This window comes from Dendrobium catenatum, unplaced genomic scaffold (genome assembly GCF_001605985.2).
Source record: "Dendrobium catenatum unplaced genomic scaffold, ASM160598v2 fragScaff_scaffold_536, whole genome shotgun sequence".
Taxonomy (NCBI): domain Eukaryota; kingdom Viridiplantae; phylum Streptophyta; class Magnoliopsida; order Asparagales; family Orchidaceae; genus Dendrobium; species Dendrobium catenatum.
In genome coordinates this window covers 539376-560981 of record NW_021318998.1, presented here as the reverse complement: position 1 = coordinate 560981, position 21606 = coordinate 539376, and the positions used below count along the sequence as shown (strand labels likewise).

The window sequence follows — 21606 nt, the reverse complement described above, 5'->3', positions numbered from 1 at the left end:
GACGTTACGCGCCTGGATTGGTGTCCGGACGAATCCCGACACCAGATGTAATAATTTGCCTTACAATTGAGCTTTTTGGGCAAGCCATCAATGAGATGACTGACGTGTTATGAAAAACAAGGTTCACAACTAAGCTCTTTGAAGAAGACATTAAAGAAGCCAACTGAGCTCCTTAGATATATATATATTTTTTTCATAAAAACAAATAATTAAAACATGTAATTAATTAATTATATTCTAACTCAAACGTGTAAATTACTAAATTCTAAGTGAAAAAATTGCAGGCTATATAAGCTATGCCACGGTAAATCGTTTACTGGTTACGCAGGTTTGGTCAAGAGCGTTCTGATCCTTCAAAGCAAAAGTCATCGGTAAGAGTTCGCGTCAAAAGAGAATGGAGGAACTTCGCAGACTACAGAGGGTGCAGAGTATGCTTTCCGTCATCGAAGCTGAAGGGCTTTCCACCAATGATCGAGATTCGGACCGCTTCATCGCAAATTTCGTTCTATTCATGGTAGTGCTTGCCCTAGCACCCGACCTACCATTTTGATTTTTTTTTTTTGTTTGCTTCTTGCTTCTTCATCCGAGCCGGCTTTCAATCATTTATTTTGAAAGTGTTACCTGCTTGAAACAATAATGGTCTAGCAAATTTCGTTTGTCTTTTAGTTTTCTAACACTTTGAAATGAAATGGATACGCAATTTGAATTTATTTGTCTGAATCCAAACATGAAGCATAACCCCTAGTTCTTATCTTGCAAATGAATGAAAAAAATGCGTTTATTGCAGCCCAAATGAAGCTTATCCTTTTTGATCACATCTGTTTTGAAGAAGGGAACGTTTTTGGCTGAAATTGAAATAGTTATGGCTTGTTTTACTTGTTCTGACATTATCCTGTTATATCTCAATCTATTTAGAACTTCCTCTCCGTGCAGTTGCCAACTATCTTATATCTTTCCCATGTGAAAGTTGGTGTTAGATAGGAACCTGGAGGGTTTTTTCAGTATAAAAAACTGCTTTGAAGGGGTTGAAACATCTCATCGGCAGGCACGCCATTTTTTTAAACAGTTGACTCAAAAACCCTAAGGGGTTATTATTTATAGCCTCATATGGGTCATTTCTTGGTGAAAAAGGAAGACCAGGTAAAACCACCTAAAATTAAATTGGGGATGGAAGTAAACACGGCAATGAAAACAAAGAAGAAAGTAAAAAACAACATAAAGCAAAGGACACCATGATTTAACGTGGAAAAACTTGAAATCGGGAAAAAACCATAGAGCTACACCACATCAAGAAATCCACTATGAAAATTGGGAGAAATAAGCACATATCTCTCTTCTCTCTCTCTCTACTTTCTTGTCTTCTCTCTTACACCGTTCTCGTCTTCAAAATACAATAGAAAGTCTTATTAATAACACCAAGGGACGCAACCCCCTTCAGAAAAATGAGAAAAAAAAAAAAACAGTTCAGTTTACCATGCAGCGCTATGACGACAGTTTGTAGCACTGCGACACTCAAGCCTCTGTCACCACGATGTTGCAATGCTAAGGCGTTGTGGTGTCACACAGCGCTGCAGTGCCGAATGTAGAGCTCTTTGGCACTCTGCTCTCTCTTTTGTAGCGCCGATGCGCTTAGGCATGCAACGTCGTGGTGCTCGTGTACACCCAAACCCAAACAGAGGTAAACCCCCGCACCTCCCCAGTAATCACGATAATTTGAACTAAGGTTCGAGGCAACAAAACAACTCGATTGATCAGCATAATCAGATTTCATACATAACTAACAAATTATGTTTTACTACCTTAAGTAAAAGAAGGGCCTTAACAAAATATTTCTCAATAAAATGTGTTTGAGTAAATCACACAATATTAGTCAGGGGACATTTCTGCAACTACCATTTATGCATGTAGCAGTGCATTATCTTGAGCACTTTATAAGATTAGGAAATTCAAATTATGATTTTGCCATTTCACGTTATGATGTAAGCAATTTCCTTCATCGGTGCATGCTTGTGAAGCAGGTCTTGGTGGGACAATGCAAGTGATATGTGTAGTTCAAATCATCTCAAGCATTCTATAATGTTGATTTTATTGTATATTGTCAAGATTTAATTTTGCCTCCACTAGATACTGTCAACAACCTTTGTTGATGCAACTTGTCGTTCAAGTGGCTGTCGAGTCATAAGCCTTTAATGACGGTGGTTAACAGTTGGTTTCATATTCAAAGTAAGATTCACGAGTCGCCCAAAGTGATTTTCCTTTCAAGATGTCTAGGTTTTCCTGAAATTTGCTAGGCCCTTTTACATGTTCCAGTCTTCAGTGGCTAGGAAGGAAGAATGAGTCAATTTCCTTGTATTTTTCTTATTTAGTTTCTGATCGAAACCTCTTTTTTTTTTTCTTCTTTATTTTTTCTTAGATATTTTTATCTATGAATTTGAATGATGAAGCAGATGATTTATGAGCAAAAATCCAAGGAGCTAGTAGATGTGGAGATAATAGTGGCACAGGACCTATGCCCTAGTATGCTAGTTTATAAGAACCTTGATGACTCACAACAACTTTGCGGGACTTGGTCCCTTGCATTGTTTTCTTCAATAGGTTCACACCTTCAACTCTTCATCAAGTGAAGAGGATAGTTCCTTTGAGCTATGGGATTTATGTTGTGTACAATTTGGCAATTAGATTATTTTATTACTTAAATCTAAAAGGTCTAGGTGGTTTAGAATTTATAGGTCAAGGTTGACTTGCCTAAAAAATGGGAGACTAAATAAAGCTTCCACTCAAAATTATGTTAACCTTATACAAGAATGAAAGACATATGAGGAAAGAAAATCAGGTTGAATAAAGATTCATTAATAAATCCCATAATTACTTAATATCCTACATAATCTTCGAGTTGTATTAATATCTTAGAAAATGATGGATGATTATTACATCATGCAGTTGGCAGCTGTGCTCTCCTAGTCGCTATTTTTTACTTTGAGTGTTATGGTTTGAATTTCATGAGAAGACATATTTTTACCAATAAGGTCATGATGAAGACAAGATGATGGGGACATCGACAAGAGGTACCGACGTGTTTATCAGAGGCGACACTGGAGATCGATGGCCATGATGGAGAGTCTTTACTTTTGATGCATTTTATGTATTATTATTATTTTTTATATTTTCAGTTTTTCCATTTTTACCCCTATGAGTAGTTAGTTGTTATTGTAGCCCAAGGGGGACATTCTAGTCTACTTTTGCTTTGTCATTTCGTGGCCTATATATGGCCACTCCTTATGTGTTATGGATGTTTTGATGAATGAAAATTTTGAATTCTATCTCCTCCAATGTTGAGTGCTTGAGAGAAGAAGAAGGCCTAGGTGAGGTGATTGCAATACCCGTCAGCCTTTGAAAGAGTCTGAGGCTCCACCCTTGCTCCCACTTCCTTTTCCCTCGAACCCCTTCTTTTTCTCCCATACCGCCGGCCACCTGCTCTCACCGCCATTCCCCCACCTTTTTTTCCCCCAATCCCTTCTCTACCCGACCACCATCCCACCCGCCGCCCACCCTAGTCTCTCCCACCGCCCCTCTTGGCCTTCACCCTAGCTCCACCACCTCACCTCCCCCTCATCACCATACCGTCGGCCACACACCACCTCCCCATACTCCCCATTAATTGAATTGATTACTTTCCTAATTTAGGAAGCAAAATTTGGAGGGATTTTAAAATTCAAATTCAAATTGATTTGGATTGAATTCTTTCCTAAATTTTCTACCCTAATTAGGCAACCCCTAAATCCTCTCAAATCTGAAATTAATTTCAGATTTCCCATTTAATCTATTTAATTACTTGGGCCCACAATCCAAGTAATTAATTTTCCCCAAATCACCAACTATAGGGCTGGCCACCCTTTCTCTCTCCAATCCCATTAATTGGAATCCAATAAAGGATCCAATTAATTAAATCACTTTCTCAATTCCCTCTCAACCTCCATTTATTTCAAATTTCAAAATTCGAAATTCTCCTAGCCTAATCTAATTAAAAATCTGAACATAACTTCAGATTTTGAAATTAAACTTCTCACAACTCCTCACCCTAGCCGCCCTTCTCCCCCTCCAACCCTAGCCTACCGCTGGCCCACCCTCCTCCCCTTCTCGTTTCAACAAGCCGCCGGCCCAAAGGGTTCAAGAGAGGAGTCCTCCGCATCCATAGATGGCCGCTCCCGAAATCGACCACGGTTTCGTTTATGATAATCAAGGAAGAACGGATCTCCTTGGATCACCATTCTTTGATGTGAATTTGGACTTTGACGAGACCGTCGATGGATATATCAATCACATCATCTTCACTCTCGTGCCTTCCATTGAAGAACACATTCCAGCCGGATTGTGGATACTCACTGGGAAGTCCGCTCCTCCACCACCGACGACCTTTTCTTGGATCGAGGCCATTGGCGTTGCGACCTTCCTAGTGGCATTGTTGGGTTTGCTGAAAACCTTCCTCTGCTAAGCCCTACTTTGAGTGTGAGTGAGAATGGTAACTCATGGTGAACTCTCTAAATATTCAGCTTAGGATTTTGGCATACTTGTTGTTAATGTGATAATTTCAGAATTATCTTAACTTGTTCTAAACTTCTAATCTTGTAACTGCTTACTACAATAAAATTAACGATTGAAAGTTCTTTAATCTTATTTTATGAAACATTACTCTTAAAGTAGCAAGCGTCGCAATCCTTTTAATATTTCCTTGCAATTCCTGCTAGTTTCACATCACAAGATGAATAACACATTCATCATGGCATAAAGCTGCACCATCTAAGATCACTACTTCTAAAAAATATTTCAATTTAGGTGCGAGAAATCAAATTCTTTGTTGGGTCTGATTTGTAATCTATCAGAAAACTTTGAGGCAGACGATCAAAGTGGAAGCAAAACTGAGGAGATTAGCTGGAAAAAGGAAATAAAGAGAGATCATAAGTAGAACAAGATCGCAAATCCAAAACTGTTGTCAAAAAGCATATGATATCACTGAAGTTTTTAACTTCAATTTTTAATTAATACCAAGTAGGTTTCAGGAAGCCATAGAGGTCTTTATAATATAGAAAGTGTAGGTAAACATAAAAAGATAAAAATACTGAAACACCTCTAAAAGAGCCGTTGATTTATCTTCATGCATGACTGATATCACTATAATAATGAAAAGTCTTGCTCGTGCTGCACTATTGTTGTGGTTGTCATATTAGCATTGCACTATAGCCTAATTGTGGTGCCGTTCTGTTTTTCCGACACTAAATTGTTTTCTTCTTGTTGTCTTCTTCTGCGAAAAAAAGACCAAGGGAAGCAGATAAGTATCCTCTCCAAAAATGTTGCGTCCTCATTCTGTCCTATGATTTTTGCTTCGCTGATATGATATTCGGAGATCCTTAGATTGAAAATTTTGTAGATTTAGGCTTTCTACTAGAGCCAATTTTCCTGTCCTTGAATTGGCTTTATTTAGTAATTCTTTGCGTTTTAAAATGCTGTAGTATTGTAGTTTTTATTTATGCAAAAAATATGCAGTAGAACGCCCTGTATAGCGTTCATCCACCTCATTGGTGGCTTCACGACTATTGGTAACACTATGGAAGAGTAGCTGGTTCATTTTTGTTACTAGTTTATTTTGCACAATAAACACTTGCAACAACTGAATAAAGCTTTCAGAAGAAAATGCCTATTTTGAAGTTTTCCTTCACATTATGCTCAATCTTTTCTTTTTACATAATTTTTTATTTACCTTTCGAAATTAATAAGTTGTTGATTCCTCAAGGGACAACAATGCGGGGCACTTGACATGCAGAAGAGGCATGATCTCATTTATGAACATCTGAATAAGGTGAACTTGACTATTTATTGCCCTTTACAAAAAAAAGAAAGATATTCATGTTAAAGGGATTTTTTTATTGGTTAAACAATATTTTGTCTATTCATGCAAAAAATAACAAAGCATTATTTTGATTGTTAATTTATAACAGGTTTCAGCATCAACTCTTGATGTGCTACTACAATCAGTGTTTAAAGAAGGTACGATGATGGAACAATCTTCATATTAGCAGATGACGGGCTTGTCAGGCTTACTTTAACATAAATTCTTCTTTTGCTGATGTTGCGAGTCTTGCGACTGTTTCTTCTCTTAATGAAGGCCTTTTTGAATATAATTATGCTTTGATTAGTGGTTGCGTCTAAACCTAAACTTTGTTTCAATTTTAATTTATATTTTGTTGTGATGGCTTCCGTACTTGTGAAAAAATGACCATGTTAAATATTTTTTTCTCTCGATGTTGATGCGGTCTAGGAAATAGTACTAAATGATATGGCTTGTGTTGAAGTTAGAATTCCCAATGCTATGCAACTAAATTATGCATTGAATGAAATCCAAGCAATTAAGATTTAATATTCCTAGATTGAAGACCACCCATTAAAACAATCACTAACTTTCTATGGATACAATCCCCAAAAAAATTATTCTAGATAATAATTTAATGATTGTCAAGGTAGAAATTTAGTGGGAAAATTGAAACCATAAAATACACATTTCAATCAAGAATTGTCCACAATAGAAAACACCTTGTTGTTTTGACTAAAATTAATCACATTTTCTTGTTGACCTTCACTTGTCTCACAAATCAATTCGATAAAGACGGTGAACAATGGACCCATTATCATGTGAGTCTTATTCAAAATGCATATATTAAAGCAAACATCACTTAATTGTTTCTTATTTCGCAAAACATATTACACCAATGGTTTGGAGCACCAAAATTGCCAAAGAGGCACCCCCCATGATTAATTCAATGAACCTCATACAAAAAGTCAAACAATAGACACATCGTCATGCAACTTGAGTTTGAAATGCCTTGCCTGCAATCAAAAGGAGGAAGGGAGCTTGCTCGAGAAGGCTTTGGTGGAACTTGCAACATGTAGAGTGAAAATTTTCCTAGGAGCTTATGCTCATTAGTATAATCCACAACGAGACCATTAATGTGCGGAGGAGGAAAGAGAGCTTGCAGAAGAGGGGTCAACTGGACCAACGAAAAAATAAAAGAGGAAGGGAGCTTGTTAGAGGTTCATATTTAAGCTAAGTCTTGCTCGGATCCTGCTGTCGAGCAGCCACCACCACTTCTTTTGCTGGTAAACTTGTTGGAGCTCTTCTCTTTCCCTCACCTCTTCTCCATTTCTCTCTCTTCTTCTCTCTTTCTTCTCTCTTTCACTCCCTATTTTTCTCATTCTCTCTAATTCGCTCACACTCTTTCTCTATCTCACTCTCTCATTCTCTCACACACTCTCTCTTCATCTATTTCTCTCTACCTCCCTGCCTTCTGCTTTCTCTCTCTAAAGAGAGTAAAAATAAAAGAAGATAAGAGATGAAGAGAAGAAAAAAGAGTGTATATTTGCCTCATTGATTCGTCGCACGATTGTCTCGTTGACATTATTTTGTCATGAGATATAGTGTAAAGCAAACTCGCACTTTTGTACTATAAGTACTCATACTCATCTCTCTTGTCACGGTAGGAAATCCCATATTGCATTGTATATTTTCGTGCAGATGGCCCATACACGTCTTTTTCGGCGTGGTAGGGAGAAGACATGCACACTCCTCTCTTGGTACGATGGAGAGGGAAATTAGTAGTCACAAATGTAAGTACCTATTCATGTCTTTTTTGGCTTGGGGGAAATCGTGTTTACAAAAACTTTCATAGAGGTATGAAGACCCATACATATTCTTTTTGGCATGATAAGGGTAAAAGAAAAGATTGTGATGTTCATACCACATATACATGTCTTTTTTGGCATGGTGGGCAAGCCCAACATTCCCCATTGTGCCTCTTATGTGGAGGTGATGTTTGAATGATGTCAAAATTTCCCGTGACAAGAATCAAAACTAACTAAAATGATTTTTTTGGACCTTAAAATATGACTAAATAATTAATTACAAATTGCATTAAATGAACACCCAAAAATGAGTGGCGGAAGAATTGAAAAGAACCAATATAGAATACAAAATGAGGACTTGAATTGGACTTATGAAAGGACTTGTGATGATTTTGAAAGCTCGTCAATCAACAAGAGAAATTATAATGAACTTGAGAGCTCGCTTGAGAGTATGGAATCTCCCCATTATTTTTAAGAGCTCTCCCTAAACACTTTAAAGAGCACACTTGATGAATTGAAAACTAAGGCTGGTTTCTATTTTAAATAGAAACGATTCCTCGTTGGACATTTTGCGATAAAATCCAAGCACATACGGGCAAAACATGTGACAAGATTCTAGTTTGCCACATATGAAGAGTCGGGGAATCATTTTAGGATTTAACCTAAATTGATGATGACCATTTGATTAATGCTATATCTGCCATTCGAATGGTATATATATATCTACATGCACTTGAGTTATGCCCTTGTTCTTTAGTGGCCTGTTATTCTCCTTTAAAAGATCTTATTCAATTAGTTATCAAAATCCATTTGTCCAACGGAAGATGACGTTTACGTAGAATTATTGAAAAGATGAAATAAAGTGTGCCAAATAGGAGCGGTGCACTTTCTCTGTTTTTGGGAGTTACGTCTTATGCCTTAATTAATTGCTTCTCAAATGCAATGAAATTGCTCTATTTTTACGAATTTATTCGAGTCTTTGGTTACTGAAGTTTGCTCATTATTTTTTATTTTCAATATGTAGCTATTTTTTTCGAAAATTCAGAAGATATTATATGAGCGTCTATCTTTAATGTTTTGCATGAATTGATTCTTACTTCTACCCTTGATCGCTTGAAGGATTAGAAGATCAAAATGGAGGCAGTTGCAAGATTTATCCAGAATATTTTTCCCATCATGATCCTGAAAGCATATCCTATGTTCAGTTATTAAAAACTCAATTTGAAGATGAGGCTGTTATCAAAATCAGTGCAATGCAACAAGCCAATTCCACCCTTGAAGATTTTGTAAGCATATAAACACACATAGACACCTTTATAGAGACAATTTATTTATGTATTTATGTCCTCCTAGATAAGAGAAGAGATTTAAGGATTTGATCAGGATACATTAGAAGCAAAAGCTAATATATCATGGCTAAAGATAAAAACATCAAGAAAAAATTAAATGCTATTTTGAGAAATTATTGAATGAGTTTTAGGGAAGAAAATATTTTGAAAGATCGTAAGGAGCAAAATAATTTGGCATATTTTATACATCACAAAAAAATTTACCTATAAATCTTGATGCAATTTTTATATTTGAAAGTGCCTAAATAAATAAACTAGATACTTATGGAGTTGACTATGGGATCGTCCAATTACAACAACAACAAGCCTTTATCCCACTATGTGGGGTGTTGGCTACATGAATCCTTTTTCTCCATTGTGTCCTATTAAGAGTCAAATTTTCATTTAAATTTAAAAAAAGAAAGGCCATTTCTAATGTTTTCTAACTAAGTCTTTTTAGGTCTACCTCTACCTTTCTTAACATAAGTCAAATTTAATACATCTATTTTTCTAACTGAGTCATCGGAAGGCCGTCGTTTTATGTGACCAAACCATTTAAGGCAAATCTGATGAGGACATCGTCAGCATTTTTTGACACACGTACCTTTCTGAGACGCCGGAGATCGACGACCACGAGCATGAGTTGTATTTTGTCATTTTATATAGTAGTTTATTTTATTTTGATGTTTTTCCGCTTTTGCCCTTATGGGCATTGAGTCGCTTATGTAGCCCGGAAGGGCATTTGTGTCATTTCTTGTTATTTCATTTTTGCCTATTTATATGAGGCTTCATGCATTGTAATTTCAGTTTGGATGAAATGAAAATTTTACTTTGAGTTCTCTTTGTGAGTTCCTCCTCCCCGATCTCTTAGTGAGTTCGTCGGAGGAAATAGATCTCTTTGTGAGTTTTAAATTCTCGTCCCCTCATTCGTGGTGGAAATTCGGATTGAAAGCAATTGAGGTTAGTGGATCCGTGGCTACTCAAGTCCCTAGAAACTCCCAATTCTTTTCCTTTTGCTCTTGACGCCGCCTACTCCAAGCAGGCCAAAGCCGCCGGCCCCTGGCTACAGCCTTCCGCCGGCCAGCCGCTCAGCCACCCGTTGGCCAGCCTCCCGCAGGCCAACAGCCAGCCCCCGCCGGCCTGTCTTCTGCCGGCCAGCCCCACAGCTCCATCCCGCCGCCTCCCCCTCTTGAATTCTCAGCATTTGAATTTCAAATCCCTTGAGTAATCACTTTCCTAATTGGTGCTCATTCATTAATCCAGCCCATTAATGAGATTAAAGACAAATTTGAAATTCAAATTTGGCTTCCCTCTCATTTTAAAGTTTGGGAAGTTAAGACATAATTAAATCTGAAATTAAAATTCAGATTTAATTCAATTATCTACTTAAACTTGGGCCCCACCTCATCAAAACCGAAACCCCCCTCTCTCCTCTAGCTTGGCCGGCCACTCCTCTCTCTCTCTCCTAATCACCCTAGTAGCTCCACAAAATCAGCCCAACTCCCTCCTCTCTTTGCCGCCCCCTCCCCTCGGATTAATTTGAATTTCAAATTAAATCCCACCATTAAACCTCCAAAATCTGAATTTAATCCAGAATTCCTGCACCCCCTCCTTTCCTCCCACCCGAATTCCTCCTTCTTCCTCTTTTCCCTTTGGGTGTTTCATGCCCTTCCGGCCAGGATGCATGGCGGAACCCGAATGGAACTTTAGATTTGTGCATGACGATCGAGATCAAGTTGACATCCTCCAATCACCGTTCTTTGACGTGGGCTTCTATTTCGACGACACCATTGAAGATTACATCGACCGTATCCATTACACCTTAGTGGATGTGATCGACGAGCAAAGATCAAAGGGACGTTGGATCATCCTTGGACGACTGCCATCCTCCACCACTCCGGCCACCTATCCAAGAACGACGATCTTAGGCTCCTTCTTCCTCGGAGTGACCTCGATTCTAATGTGGAGACTCTTCTTCCGCTAAAAGCCTAGACTAGTTTAGCGTATGGACTCCAAAGGTGAAAGTTCTCATTATTATATCGCGGATTCTTGTTTATCGTCGTAGTTTTACAATTGATCTTTGCGTTTTCTTAAATTGTTTGGTTAACCGACTTCGCTCTTTTTTGCCTACGCAAGTTAAAAACCAAGAATTCTAAGGATCAATCATTGTTATAAGTAATAAATTTATTGTGGAAACACTTTGTTAATTCACTATCTTTAAATTTCCTAAGTAACTTCGGATTTGTTTCACATCAAAATCTCTTTAATCTTATTTTCCACGGGAACTACTTCAACATTTTCAGGTCCCAAGTCTTGGATGAGAAAAGTAGAGGGTTGCGTTTGGCAGTCGACAGCCATCGTAAAACTTGTCAAATAATCATGATATACGAGATTATCCAAACTTCATTTTTGCTAGCTTATAGTCAAAATGAGTGTGCCAATGAGTCGAACCCATTGATACCATAGAGTTTGATTTGAGTCCAACTGGACTTAAAAAGTACTTGGAAATATAGTTGGGAATTTCTCAAGACTATTTAAGGTGCCAAACATTATATGAATCTTGTTCGCTTATAATCGAAATGAGCTGCTTGATGAGATGAACATGATGAGCGCAAGATTGCTCAATTATGATATCATACATGCTCTAGGATGTCTAAAACTCTTATATGATCGAGCGGGGGGGGGGGGGGGGGGGGGGGGGGGGGGGGATTTTGATATGCCACCGGCCCAAGAGGGGTCGGCTGAATCGGTCCTGGTTTATTTCAGGCGGGCAAAAGCTAGGGAAGGAGGGCGGAAATCATGTGGGCCCCATGATGGGCTATTGGGCTTAATGCAATTTTTGGGGGGAAAGATTTGAATGTAAAGGGTGATTAGGTAATTTGTAATCCTCCTTTCATGATAATTAGGGAGAATATGAGGGAATTATGGTTATCTTGAATTTGAATGAGATTTGAGATCTAAGTTTTTCTTGCTTTGAGCTCTTGGCGTTGCTGGAGATTTGGAGAGTCGTTCTTCCTCTCAAATTGAAGAACACTTGTATCTTTGCTGATTTTATTCATCTACTAGTGAACTACAAGCCTTTGCTTGAGTTTTCTTTCAGTTTTCTCGCAATTTCTCGCTGACTCCTGTGTTTGGCTGCTGTCCACTGCTGAAGATCAGCAGTTTTCTTTACTTCAGATTTGGCTAGGAACTACTTGAAACCAAGTATTTTGTATCAGATTTACTAGGACCATCCGATGTAATGTTATGATTTATGGCTGAAATATCTAAAATATTCCTCACCGGTAATCTATAAATAGGCCTTCCACACATTGAACAAGGCTAAAAAGGCCTAATGAAGGAGAGTATAGAAGAAAATTTAGAGCTTTATCTAGCAGCACTCGACGTTCATTTTTGGCCATAGTTTATGCCCGCCTTTGTGACAAATACCGATGTCCACCATCACTAATAAGGCCGTTGCCTGCCGTTGTAGACATGGCCACTGCCTATCATAAATACAAACTCTAACATCCACCATCGCCAACATGGTCGATGCCCATCGTTGATATCATTGTCGATGTTGTCGCTAACAATACTAATGCATGTCGTTGTCAATAAGACCGACACCCTCATCAACACTACCATCAAAGATGTGAATTGGAGCTACCAATATTGTATGTGAAACAAGTTTCAATGATAATTGACACTGCATGTATACTCATTCTGCTGCTGGGTTTTGTGGGGGAGTGGAATTTTCGAATAATCTTCTGTTTCATGATCCTCAATACATATTAACTCTTTTGATTGACATCCCACATGCTTTTGAATCTTTAAGCCTAAGTAGTCCCTTGAAATAATTCACAGTTTTAGGGGTTCCGTATTGATTGGTTTGCATCAAGCGTTAGAAAAGGTCTAAATTTCTGAGATGTTTCAAATTCCATAGAGCAAGCCTTAAGTATTAATACATTTTCACATCAATGCATTCCTCGTTTTGGTTACATGCAACATGCTATTTACCTTCTTTACACTTGTCTGTTGAAATATCTCATCTTTACGCTTCTGTTGTAGGGACTGATCTATGTTTTCTCAATAACAGTGTCGGTCTTATTTTATGTTTCATGGAATGGATGCAAGCAAAGCACAGTCCATTTTTATGTTCCTCCCTATTTTATATTTTACAGAGAGCTACATATATCAGGTAACGTTCTCAAATTCCATTTGAAGAGGCTACTCCAGTTTCTGTATATTATATTTGTAAGTGAGGTGTACCAGCCATGCTTTTACTATTTTCTGCTTTCTTCAGTTAGATACTTTGAACGAGAAGCAGCTACTTCGATCAGCACATGATGTAAGAGATCTGTGAACTGGTTCTTATCATTTGAATATCTTAAAAAACTACACCACGCCAAAAGATTTAGTTTTATGGTTACCTATTGTAATCCTTCAATCAAAATGTAGCTATGCGACTAATCATACAGTTTTCTGATGTTGGCAAGGAAGGCCTCAGAGAATTTTTGCCATAAATGCTCCACGTCTAATCCCTTTGATCCACTCGTTCATCTTCTTCAACAGCAGGGATTAATGACAGAGCGGTCTGAATATTGTATTTCTTATCTTTTGATTTTAGAAAACCTTTATAGGGAGTTCTCATGTGTGACACTTTTTCTTTTCCATCTTTATTGTTTTGTTCAGAATAAGGAATGAACTCAACCTTGGTGTTGAATATTGGAAACTAGAAAGGAAACTTTGTGATGAATTAGCAAAGAAGACAATGGTATGATCACTTATTTTCTTGTTTAATTTTTTCTCCGCTGGTTCTGTTGTTAGATTCCTGAATTGGTCATCAAAATTCTTTCTTGAAATATTTAGACCCATTTACTATGCATTGCAGGAAGACGAAAATGCTGTTACACTCTAATGAACTCAATCAATCTCATATGAATAGAACTTAAGTTCACAGACATCGACAGCTAAATATGTAATCAAAATAAAGTGCTAAAATAACAACTATGGAACAAAATATCTCTTCTGCTTAATTATGAGCTTATTGTAAGGGTAGGTTGTTTTTGTTTTTTTCAATGATAGGCTATTACAATATGCAAAAGTAGAATTTCATAATTCATGTTACCAAACATATTTTCATTTGAGAAGCGAACTTTACAGCATTTGTAACTTATTAGGAATCAATGAATCATGCAAGCAAACAATCAATCACTCATTATCCCATTCAGTTATGCATTGACTATTCATTAACACGATGGCAAACCTGTGTAAGTCACAAATTGCTAATTGATACTTCAGCATACGATGCCTTGGGTTTGTAATACAATTAGAACAAGTCAATGAATATTAATCACACAACGAAAAATAAATACACAGATCAAAGACTATCAAATTCATAAAAATTCTCTCTCCTTAGATCCAAGCAAAATAGTATGAAAATTTGAACTCAAGCTGTGATGCAATGATTGAGTAAATTCAAGGAAATCAACAAGAAATTCGGACTGCAGAAAAGTCAGCAAACAATTGAATTTTAACACCATAATTGATATGTCAGTTGTATAAAATTTGATTAAAATTAAGAACCCTAGCAAAACCAACAATAAAATATTTAGAACAAAATAGATAACGGAGGGAGATTACCAGAATGAAAAAAAATTCAGGCCTTATGTTGACTCAAGCAAATGAATTCTCTTGGAATTAGATAGTTGCAATTACACCGCTCTTGATGAAATCTTCTATTTAACATGCACTTACGAGATTGAAAATTGGATAAAAATTATTATGGAATAAATTAATTTAACGGTTACTTGTTAATTTTAAATTAATCAGTTTATTTTTATAAATTTAAGTTCTCCACTCTCACACAAAATAATTATCTAATTTTTTTCACATAATATTACCATTTAATATTTATATCTTCTTTTAAATTTACATAAATAATAAATTACTTGTTTTTTTGTATTTTTTTCTTATAACTTATATAAATATTTGTAGATAAAATCTCCTAATTTATGAATACAAATCATTCTTATGTTAAAATAATACTAAAATGCTATTCTAAATTTCAAATTTTTATTAATTAGTAACTACATACAATTGGCCTGATAAGTTTTATACAAATTTTCAAGTTTTCCTATATCTAAATAACTACAAAAAAAATTAAATAACTGAAAAAATTCTATAAATGCTGAAATTCTTACCTTCCCCACAGACGTGAACCATCTCATGCCCTAGTTGCTCACTTGCACTCGTCTTAGTCGTTCTACACGCAATACCTCTCAACCTTGCTTGGTGGTTCACTCACTGATTTTCTCTTGATTTTCTCTCTCTCTCTCGAGATAATCGAACTCTCCTCAGTATCCTTCTCACTGCCATGCAACAGCTCTCGTTCTCTCATTCTCACTTCCCTTCTTTGTTGTTAGATTTTTCTACCCATCTCCTCACGCGATCGTAAGGAGACAAAACTCCTTCGACAAACTGTTAAAGACGCACCCTTCGTCTCCATCTTTCCTTGTGAAGCTAATAAACAGAACCAACATCGACTGTGTTGGTTAGATTATATATATAGTACAATACTACAATCTTTCTTACAAAAATTTCATCCTTGAAATTTACATGTAGGTTCTAGTTACAATATGTAATCATGAAATAAATTAAACATACTACGCTTTGTTTTAGCAAAATGATATCATCTTAATTTCATCCAGTATAAATTTTAATATTGAGTACATAACTTGATATAGTAAAACATCTGATATAACATAACAAATTACAATGTATTAGATATTAACAACTTCTAAAATAATTTTGTCTACATCAATAGATTCATCAGGCTTCTGTTGAGTCAAAAGCGTAAAGTTGTGGTTGAACGCTCTACCTTGATTGTACTTGTATTGGAGTTGAAGATGTCGATTCTTTCATTTTTTTTGTTTGCCAAAATTCTTTTGTGAAGGTTCTCCATCTAATTTTACCTTTTTTGAAGCCTTCTGATCAAGGGTAGAGCAATACTTTGCTGCGTTCGTGCTAACAACCCTAGTAGCAAGTGTTAGAATTCATCAAACATTAACCTTTATGAAATCTTTCATATTTGGCATAAGCTTTCACCGGCAACAATACTAGAACTCCACCAGTGCTAAACCTAGGCTTCTTCCTATTTGATCTTTTGTACTGATTAATATGCATACCTTCTTTGGTGTTTTCACCATCAAGATTCAAAATAGTCTTATCCAACTTTGTAGCCGGTTTATGGTTCATGCTTCGTTTGCCATTCATGCAATTATGTTCTTATGGGCTAGATGTGATATGAAACTTGTAATTCTTTTGACCTAATCAAATGTCTGTTTTGGATTTTGCTTTATTAAACAAAGTTGCCGGTAAATCAAATCCAAATCTTTTTGATTGGCTGAGATAAACTTTTTCAGTTGTTGTATTCCCTGATGTATATTGCATCCCTAGACTAATACTTTCCTTGATCAAATTGGCTACGTTGGATTTAAGTAGAAAATTAATATATTTTGAACCACTGTCTTGTATACAATACAAGATTCTGAACCTTTTTTTTTTCCTGTTGACATCATGCAGCTTTACATATTTCATTTCAATATTAAAATCTTTCTGACTTTATTAATGGTGTAAAGCTTTGATATTTCAGATTCAGATTGAAGATGTAATGAGAGCAATTCATTTGAAGTCATTTGATTATCGAGTTTTGAATCTTTTGTTATATCAGCTTAGAGGTCAACCGGTGAGCACTTGTTAACCTGAAGTTAACATATCTTCAGGTATTATCAATATTTTGTACCTCTGTTATGCTATTAACATGGTCCTAGTTATATTTGCAACTTATAGAGTATCTTTGTTTTGGATCATGCTTTTTTTTTATTTTTTATTTAAAGTTGCAATATATTAATTTGAACTTATGTAGTGTAAATTTCCAACAAACATTGGGCTTACATCCTTACATTTTTTGGGGTAAATACATAAAATTTGATAGAACGTTTTAAGGGTTTTTAATGGAGATCTAATATAAGAGGTAGAAAACAATACAACCAATAAAAAATTTTCATAGGACAGAAGCTATTGGCCTTATTTTCTAACCTTTGATGTAAACATAAAAAAATGCCTAAAATCCACAACAACAACATCAAGCCTTTGTCTCACTACGTGGGGTTGGCTACATGAATCCTTTTTCGCCATTGTGTCATGTTAAAAGTCAAATTCTCATTTAAATCTAATAAAGAAAGATCATTTTTAATATTTTCTAACCAAATCTTTTTAGGTCTAGCTCTACCTTTCTTAACATAAGACAAATCTAATACCTCAGCTTTCCTAACTGGGTAATCTGAAGGCCTTCGTTTACAGTGGCCTAAAATCCAATTATGAAGAAAATTTTTCATTATTACTAGAAATTAATGGTTGGAAAATTAAGGTTCACAAAGCCACACATATGCTTGAGAACTCATGCAACAGAAAGAAATAAAGATGGTAGTAAAAGTGACTTATGAGGATCAAATTGTGTTATGACTTGAGGTTTGGAATTGCAGCTTTGTTTTGAGTTAGCAGTTGTCTTGAACAATTATTCTTTCATAATACAAGTAGATTATCTAAAAACATAACTAGAGATCCCCTTTTTTAGAAATTGTGTTAAACTATTTATTAAAGAGGTATTTTATCATGTTATTCCAATTCCAGATAGATTCAAACAACTTTTCTGGTTTTACAAATAAAAATTTTCAAATCTCTGTTTATTTCCCCTACATTATAATTATGATAGCATCCATTTTATACAGCTTATTCCGAACTAAAGCTATATATAACAATCTTTTTTTCAAGGTCAATGAATTGCATATGGAGTTCCTTTCAGTGTCAGAATTCCTTGTTGAGGTTTCGGATGACTTGTAAGTTCTATAACTAGCAACTTTACATCTTAAAAAAGATTAAACATTAATTATATATAGATTAATTCACTAACCAATTCATTTTTCTCACTTTTGTTGATGATTGGCCATCAATGAGAAATGTTCCAGGTATGACTATGAGGTCTGTCATTATCTTGCTTGATTATATTAAAAAACCTTATCTTGATATATTTCCATAAAATCTGAAACTGTTTACCTGAGGTTACTGGAATTATAACAGGAAGATGTAATTGATAACACTTTCAACATCTTGCGAATGTTCGTGGGGATATATGGACCCTCAAAGGCCCCGGTTCTGCTGGTCATTTCTACATCTAAATTTTTTATTTTTTTTAAACAAGTGCTCATTTGGTTGCTGTAAACAGAAAATATGTTCATAAATGATGATTTCATCTTTTTCTCAAATGAAAAATGAATAATCTTTTTTGAAGAAATTTGTTTGTTTTAAAATCATTTATAATTTTTAATGAACTCTCTATGGCCAATTTATGGAATTTGTGATTTTTTTTGCAGGCAAAATGCATAACAAAGGCTGAAGAGAATTATGATCGTTTGTCGAGGGCCCTCGATCCAGAGCTCTCCCTCAACTATTGGAGAAGATATGAAGAAGCAACCAGAGAAGGTTTTCTATAATTGTCATCTTCCACATTTCCCCCTATTATTCTTTTATTTATACTTAATTATTTTCGAAAAACTTTCTTAGGATGTTCAAAACTGGAACCTGCTGTCGGAAAATGGACCATTCCTTCAATTATTGTGGATGAGGAATCATTCAGATTGCAGGCTTTTGCTAACAATGTAAAAACTAAAACTTACTGATTCCAAATTATGGTTTTATTTGGGACAGCTTTTTTACTGTTTTTTTAAGCATAGTAAGAAAGTCATCTCAAACTAACGAAAAATTATTGCGTCCTCCCACCTGACGTAGAGATGCGTCCTCCCACCGCCAAAAAACTCGGTTTTTGCTCGGTATTGCTAGGTATTATTTGGTAATAACGAGGAATATCATCATGTGAAGACCAATACCGAGTTATACCGAGCTATACCGAGCAATACCGAGCACATACCGAGTTTTCTCTAGGAAAAACTATGTATTTTTTACCGAGCACATACCGAGTTTTCTCTAGGAAAAATTATGTATTTTTTGTATTGCTCGGTATTGCTCGGTATGACTCGGTATTGGTCTTCACATGATGATATTCCTCGTTATTGTTTGGTATTGCTCGGTATTTGCTTGGTATTTCTCATTTTTTAGCGCGATTTTAGCTCTGGGAGGACGCATCTCTACGTCAGGTGGGAGGACGCAATAATTTTTCCAACTAACGCTTAGTTTGGGACGGCTTTTTTTCTGCTTTTTAAAACAACATTTTAATACAAAAATTTTAATTTTTGTACTAAAAAGTTGCTTTAAGAAAAAGCCGTCCCAAATGAAGCCTAAGCCTATATTTAATCATGTAGCTATTGTTGGTATTATAAAACTAAGCCTTCTCTCATTTGAAATTCTGCTTAGGTTGATTTGTGATACAGAAGAGTGGAAGCCAAATATAGTATCAAACACAGTAGAACTGAAAAAAGATTGGTCTGAAAGGGGTTTTGTACTGTTATTACTCTCATTGCATTATTGTCTTCTGCAACTGTATCAGAGATTGAATATTATTAATTCTTTTCTCTGTTAAAGAACTTTATTGGGAGACTTTTGAGGCCTACGACCGGATGTGGTTGAAACTGCTCAGCATAAAGATGTCTTCTGTCGGGAAGAAGAGCTTAAGGAAATTTACAAATCATAATCAAATTCTGTTTCATTTTGTTTAAATAGTTTACTTAAAAATAAAATTGAGCGATTTTGTAATATATTTTTGCTTGGAAAGTATTTTATTAGACTATCAGTGCAAATTGGACTTAATTTTTTTTCATTTTTTTTTTTTGAAAATTATTGTAAGAGTTTGAAGGTAGTAAAAATGATTATGAATATTAAAAACTTATGAGAGTGAACAAGAATGAATTTTGAAAATTTGAGTAAAACTGAGGTCTTTTTCAGAAAATAAGGTCATGCTTCTCAAATAATTATTTATTTAAATATCTTCTGATCATAGGCTTCAATAGTGGATTAAGAATTAAATTTATTTTTTTAATTATATTTAGGAGTATAATTATTTTATTAGAGTGATTTGTAGTTTTGTGAAGAAATGATGTTGATGGCTTTGGGAAGGCAGTAGCTGTACATAGGACCAACCAAAAGAAAAATTTGTAGAGAATCTATGGAGAGATTGGATTTGTGTTAACAAAGTCAAGAGGCAGAGGATTATGGTGATTGGTTAAGCTTCCCCTTTTCAAACAGTTATTTAAAAAAAAAAATTCATTTTTGATTAGTTTATAATAGAGTTGCTTTCATTCAAGATAAACAATTATTATTATTATTACTAAAACATTTGAATCATATTATATAATTAGTCGAATACGTCAAAATATATAATCTATTGAGTAGAACATGTTAAATAGTTTGACGTATTTTAGGAATATGCCGAACTATTTGACATATTCTACTGAATAAATCACACTTTTTGATGTATTCGGCCAATTTATTTGACTTATTTAATCTTTTTTTAATTTAAATTTAAGTCTGTTTCACTTAATTAATCTTAAAATATGCTCTTTTTAAAAATTATCAGAAAAATAAAAATAAAAATTATCCAATTTGACCTCTCAAAAGGAAAAAAAAAGATTCTTTTTTGCTTTATACAAATTTTCCTTTATTAAAAAAAATATAAGATTATCCAATTCCAGTCTTTTAAGAATTTAAGTTGATGAAACATAAGTCAACTACAAAGACCACCCTTTAGTAAACAAAGGATCTTCAATATTATTTAGTAATAAGAAATGTAATTTATTTCTAATAATATTTAAAAACTTGCTATAATTAGTACCATACTTTACCACTTAGGCCGCGCTAATCATAATTTTTATGAATATAATATTTTTTGTTTGGTTAACATTAATTAATGAGCTCATTAATCCTTATTGATGTGGTAATTAAGCACTAATTAGGGTGCTTGCTTGATTTGGTAGATAGCTAATCAACGAGGTTAGGTGGGATTATGTTGTGCGGATGCAACAAAAATGTTCTATAATGCCCATGATTAGTTTTTTAATTAAGCAACGTTTATTATATTTATAAAATAAATATATTTATTGATAAAAAAAATATTTTATATTTGACAAATATACTATAAAAAGATAATAGGCTAATATATTTTTATGATAATGAGTGTTAAATAATTACCACCTCTAATCATTGAGTCATGGATCCTAAATAAAAATTTGTTGATACATTTTTATGTGAAATTTATATTTTTCTGAAATAAAGAGAAAATAGTCTTTATATCATATAAATATTTTATATTTATGCTCCTTAAGATTTAAATAATATAATTGTATTTGAATAATTGAATGCTGTTTATAAATATGCAAAATTGAAATATTTGGATTTAAAAATCATGCAAAAATGGGAGTAATTCCATAGGTTGAGAAAAAAATATTATTGGATATATATATATATTATAACTGGCTTTTACTGTAGAGAATAGAATTGAAGTTGGCATTTTCTTCACTCCATCTCCAACACATGTGATGCATTCTTTATTGTGAAAAACATTTTGTCTCTTCCACAAAAAAAAAAAAAAAAAAAAAAAAAAAAAAAAAAAAAAAAA

At 34.8% G+C, this 21606-nt stretch overlaps 1 protein-coding gene across 3 annotated transcripts; it reads left to right on the top strand.

Moving 5' to 3' along the window:
• The first annotated feature begins 317 nt into the window (after positions 1 to 317).
• Positions 318 to 19593, top strand: LOC110109341. Of its 3 annotated transcripts, none has more exons than XM_028694657.1 (15): positions 318 to 514; positions 5789 to 5854; positions 5994 to 6042; positions 8797 to 8957; positions 13075 to 13176; positions 13282 to 13326; positions 13479 to 13570; positions 13671 to 13752; positions 16633 to 16725; positions 17814 to 17878; positions 18008 to 18020; positions 18120 to 18200; positions 18413 to 18521; positions 18603 to 18697; positions 19410 to 19593. In XM_028694657.1, exons 1-15 carry the CDS (start codon positions 395 to 397, stop codon positions 19419 to 19421), a joined length of 1185 nt encoding a protein of 394 aa, XP_028550490.1. In that variant the 5' UTR covers positions 318 to 394; the 3' UTR covers positions 19422 to 19593. The 3 variants fall into 3 exon arrangements, with proteins under 3 accessions (XP_028550490.1, XP_020696020.1, XP_020696022.1); XM_020840361.2 differs by having other exon boundaries at positions 8791 to 8957; XM_020840363.2 differs by lacking the exon at positions 8797 to 8957 and having other exon boundaries at positions 13286 to 13326.
• Positions 19594 to 21606: the final 2013 nt, after the last annotated feature.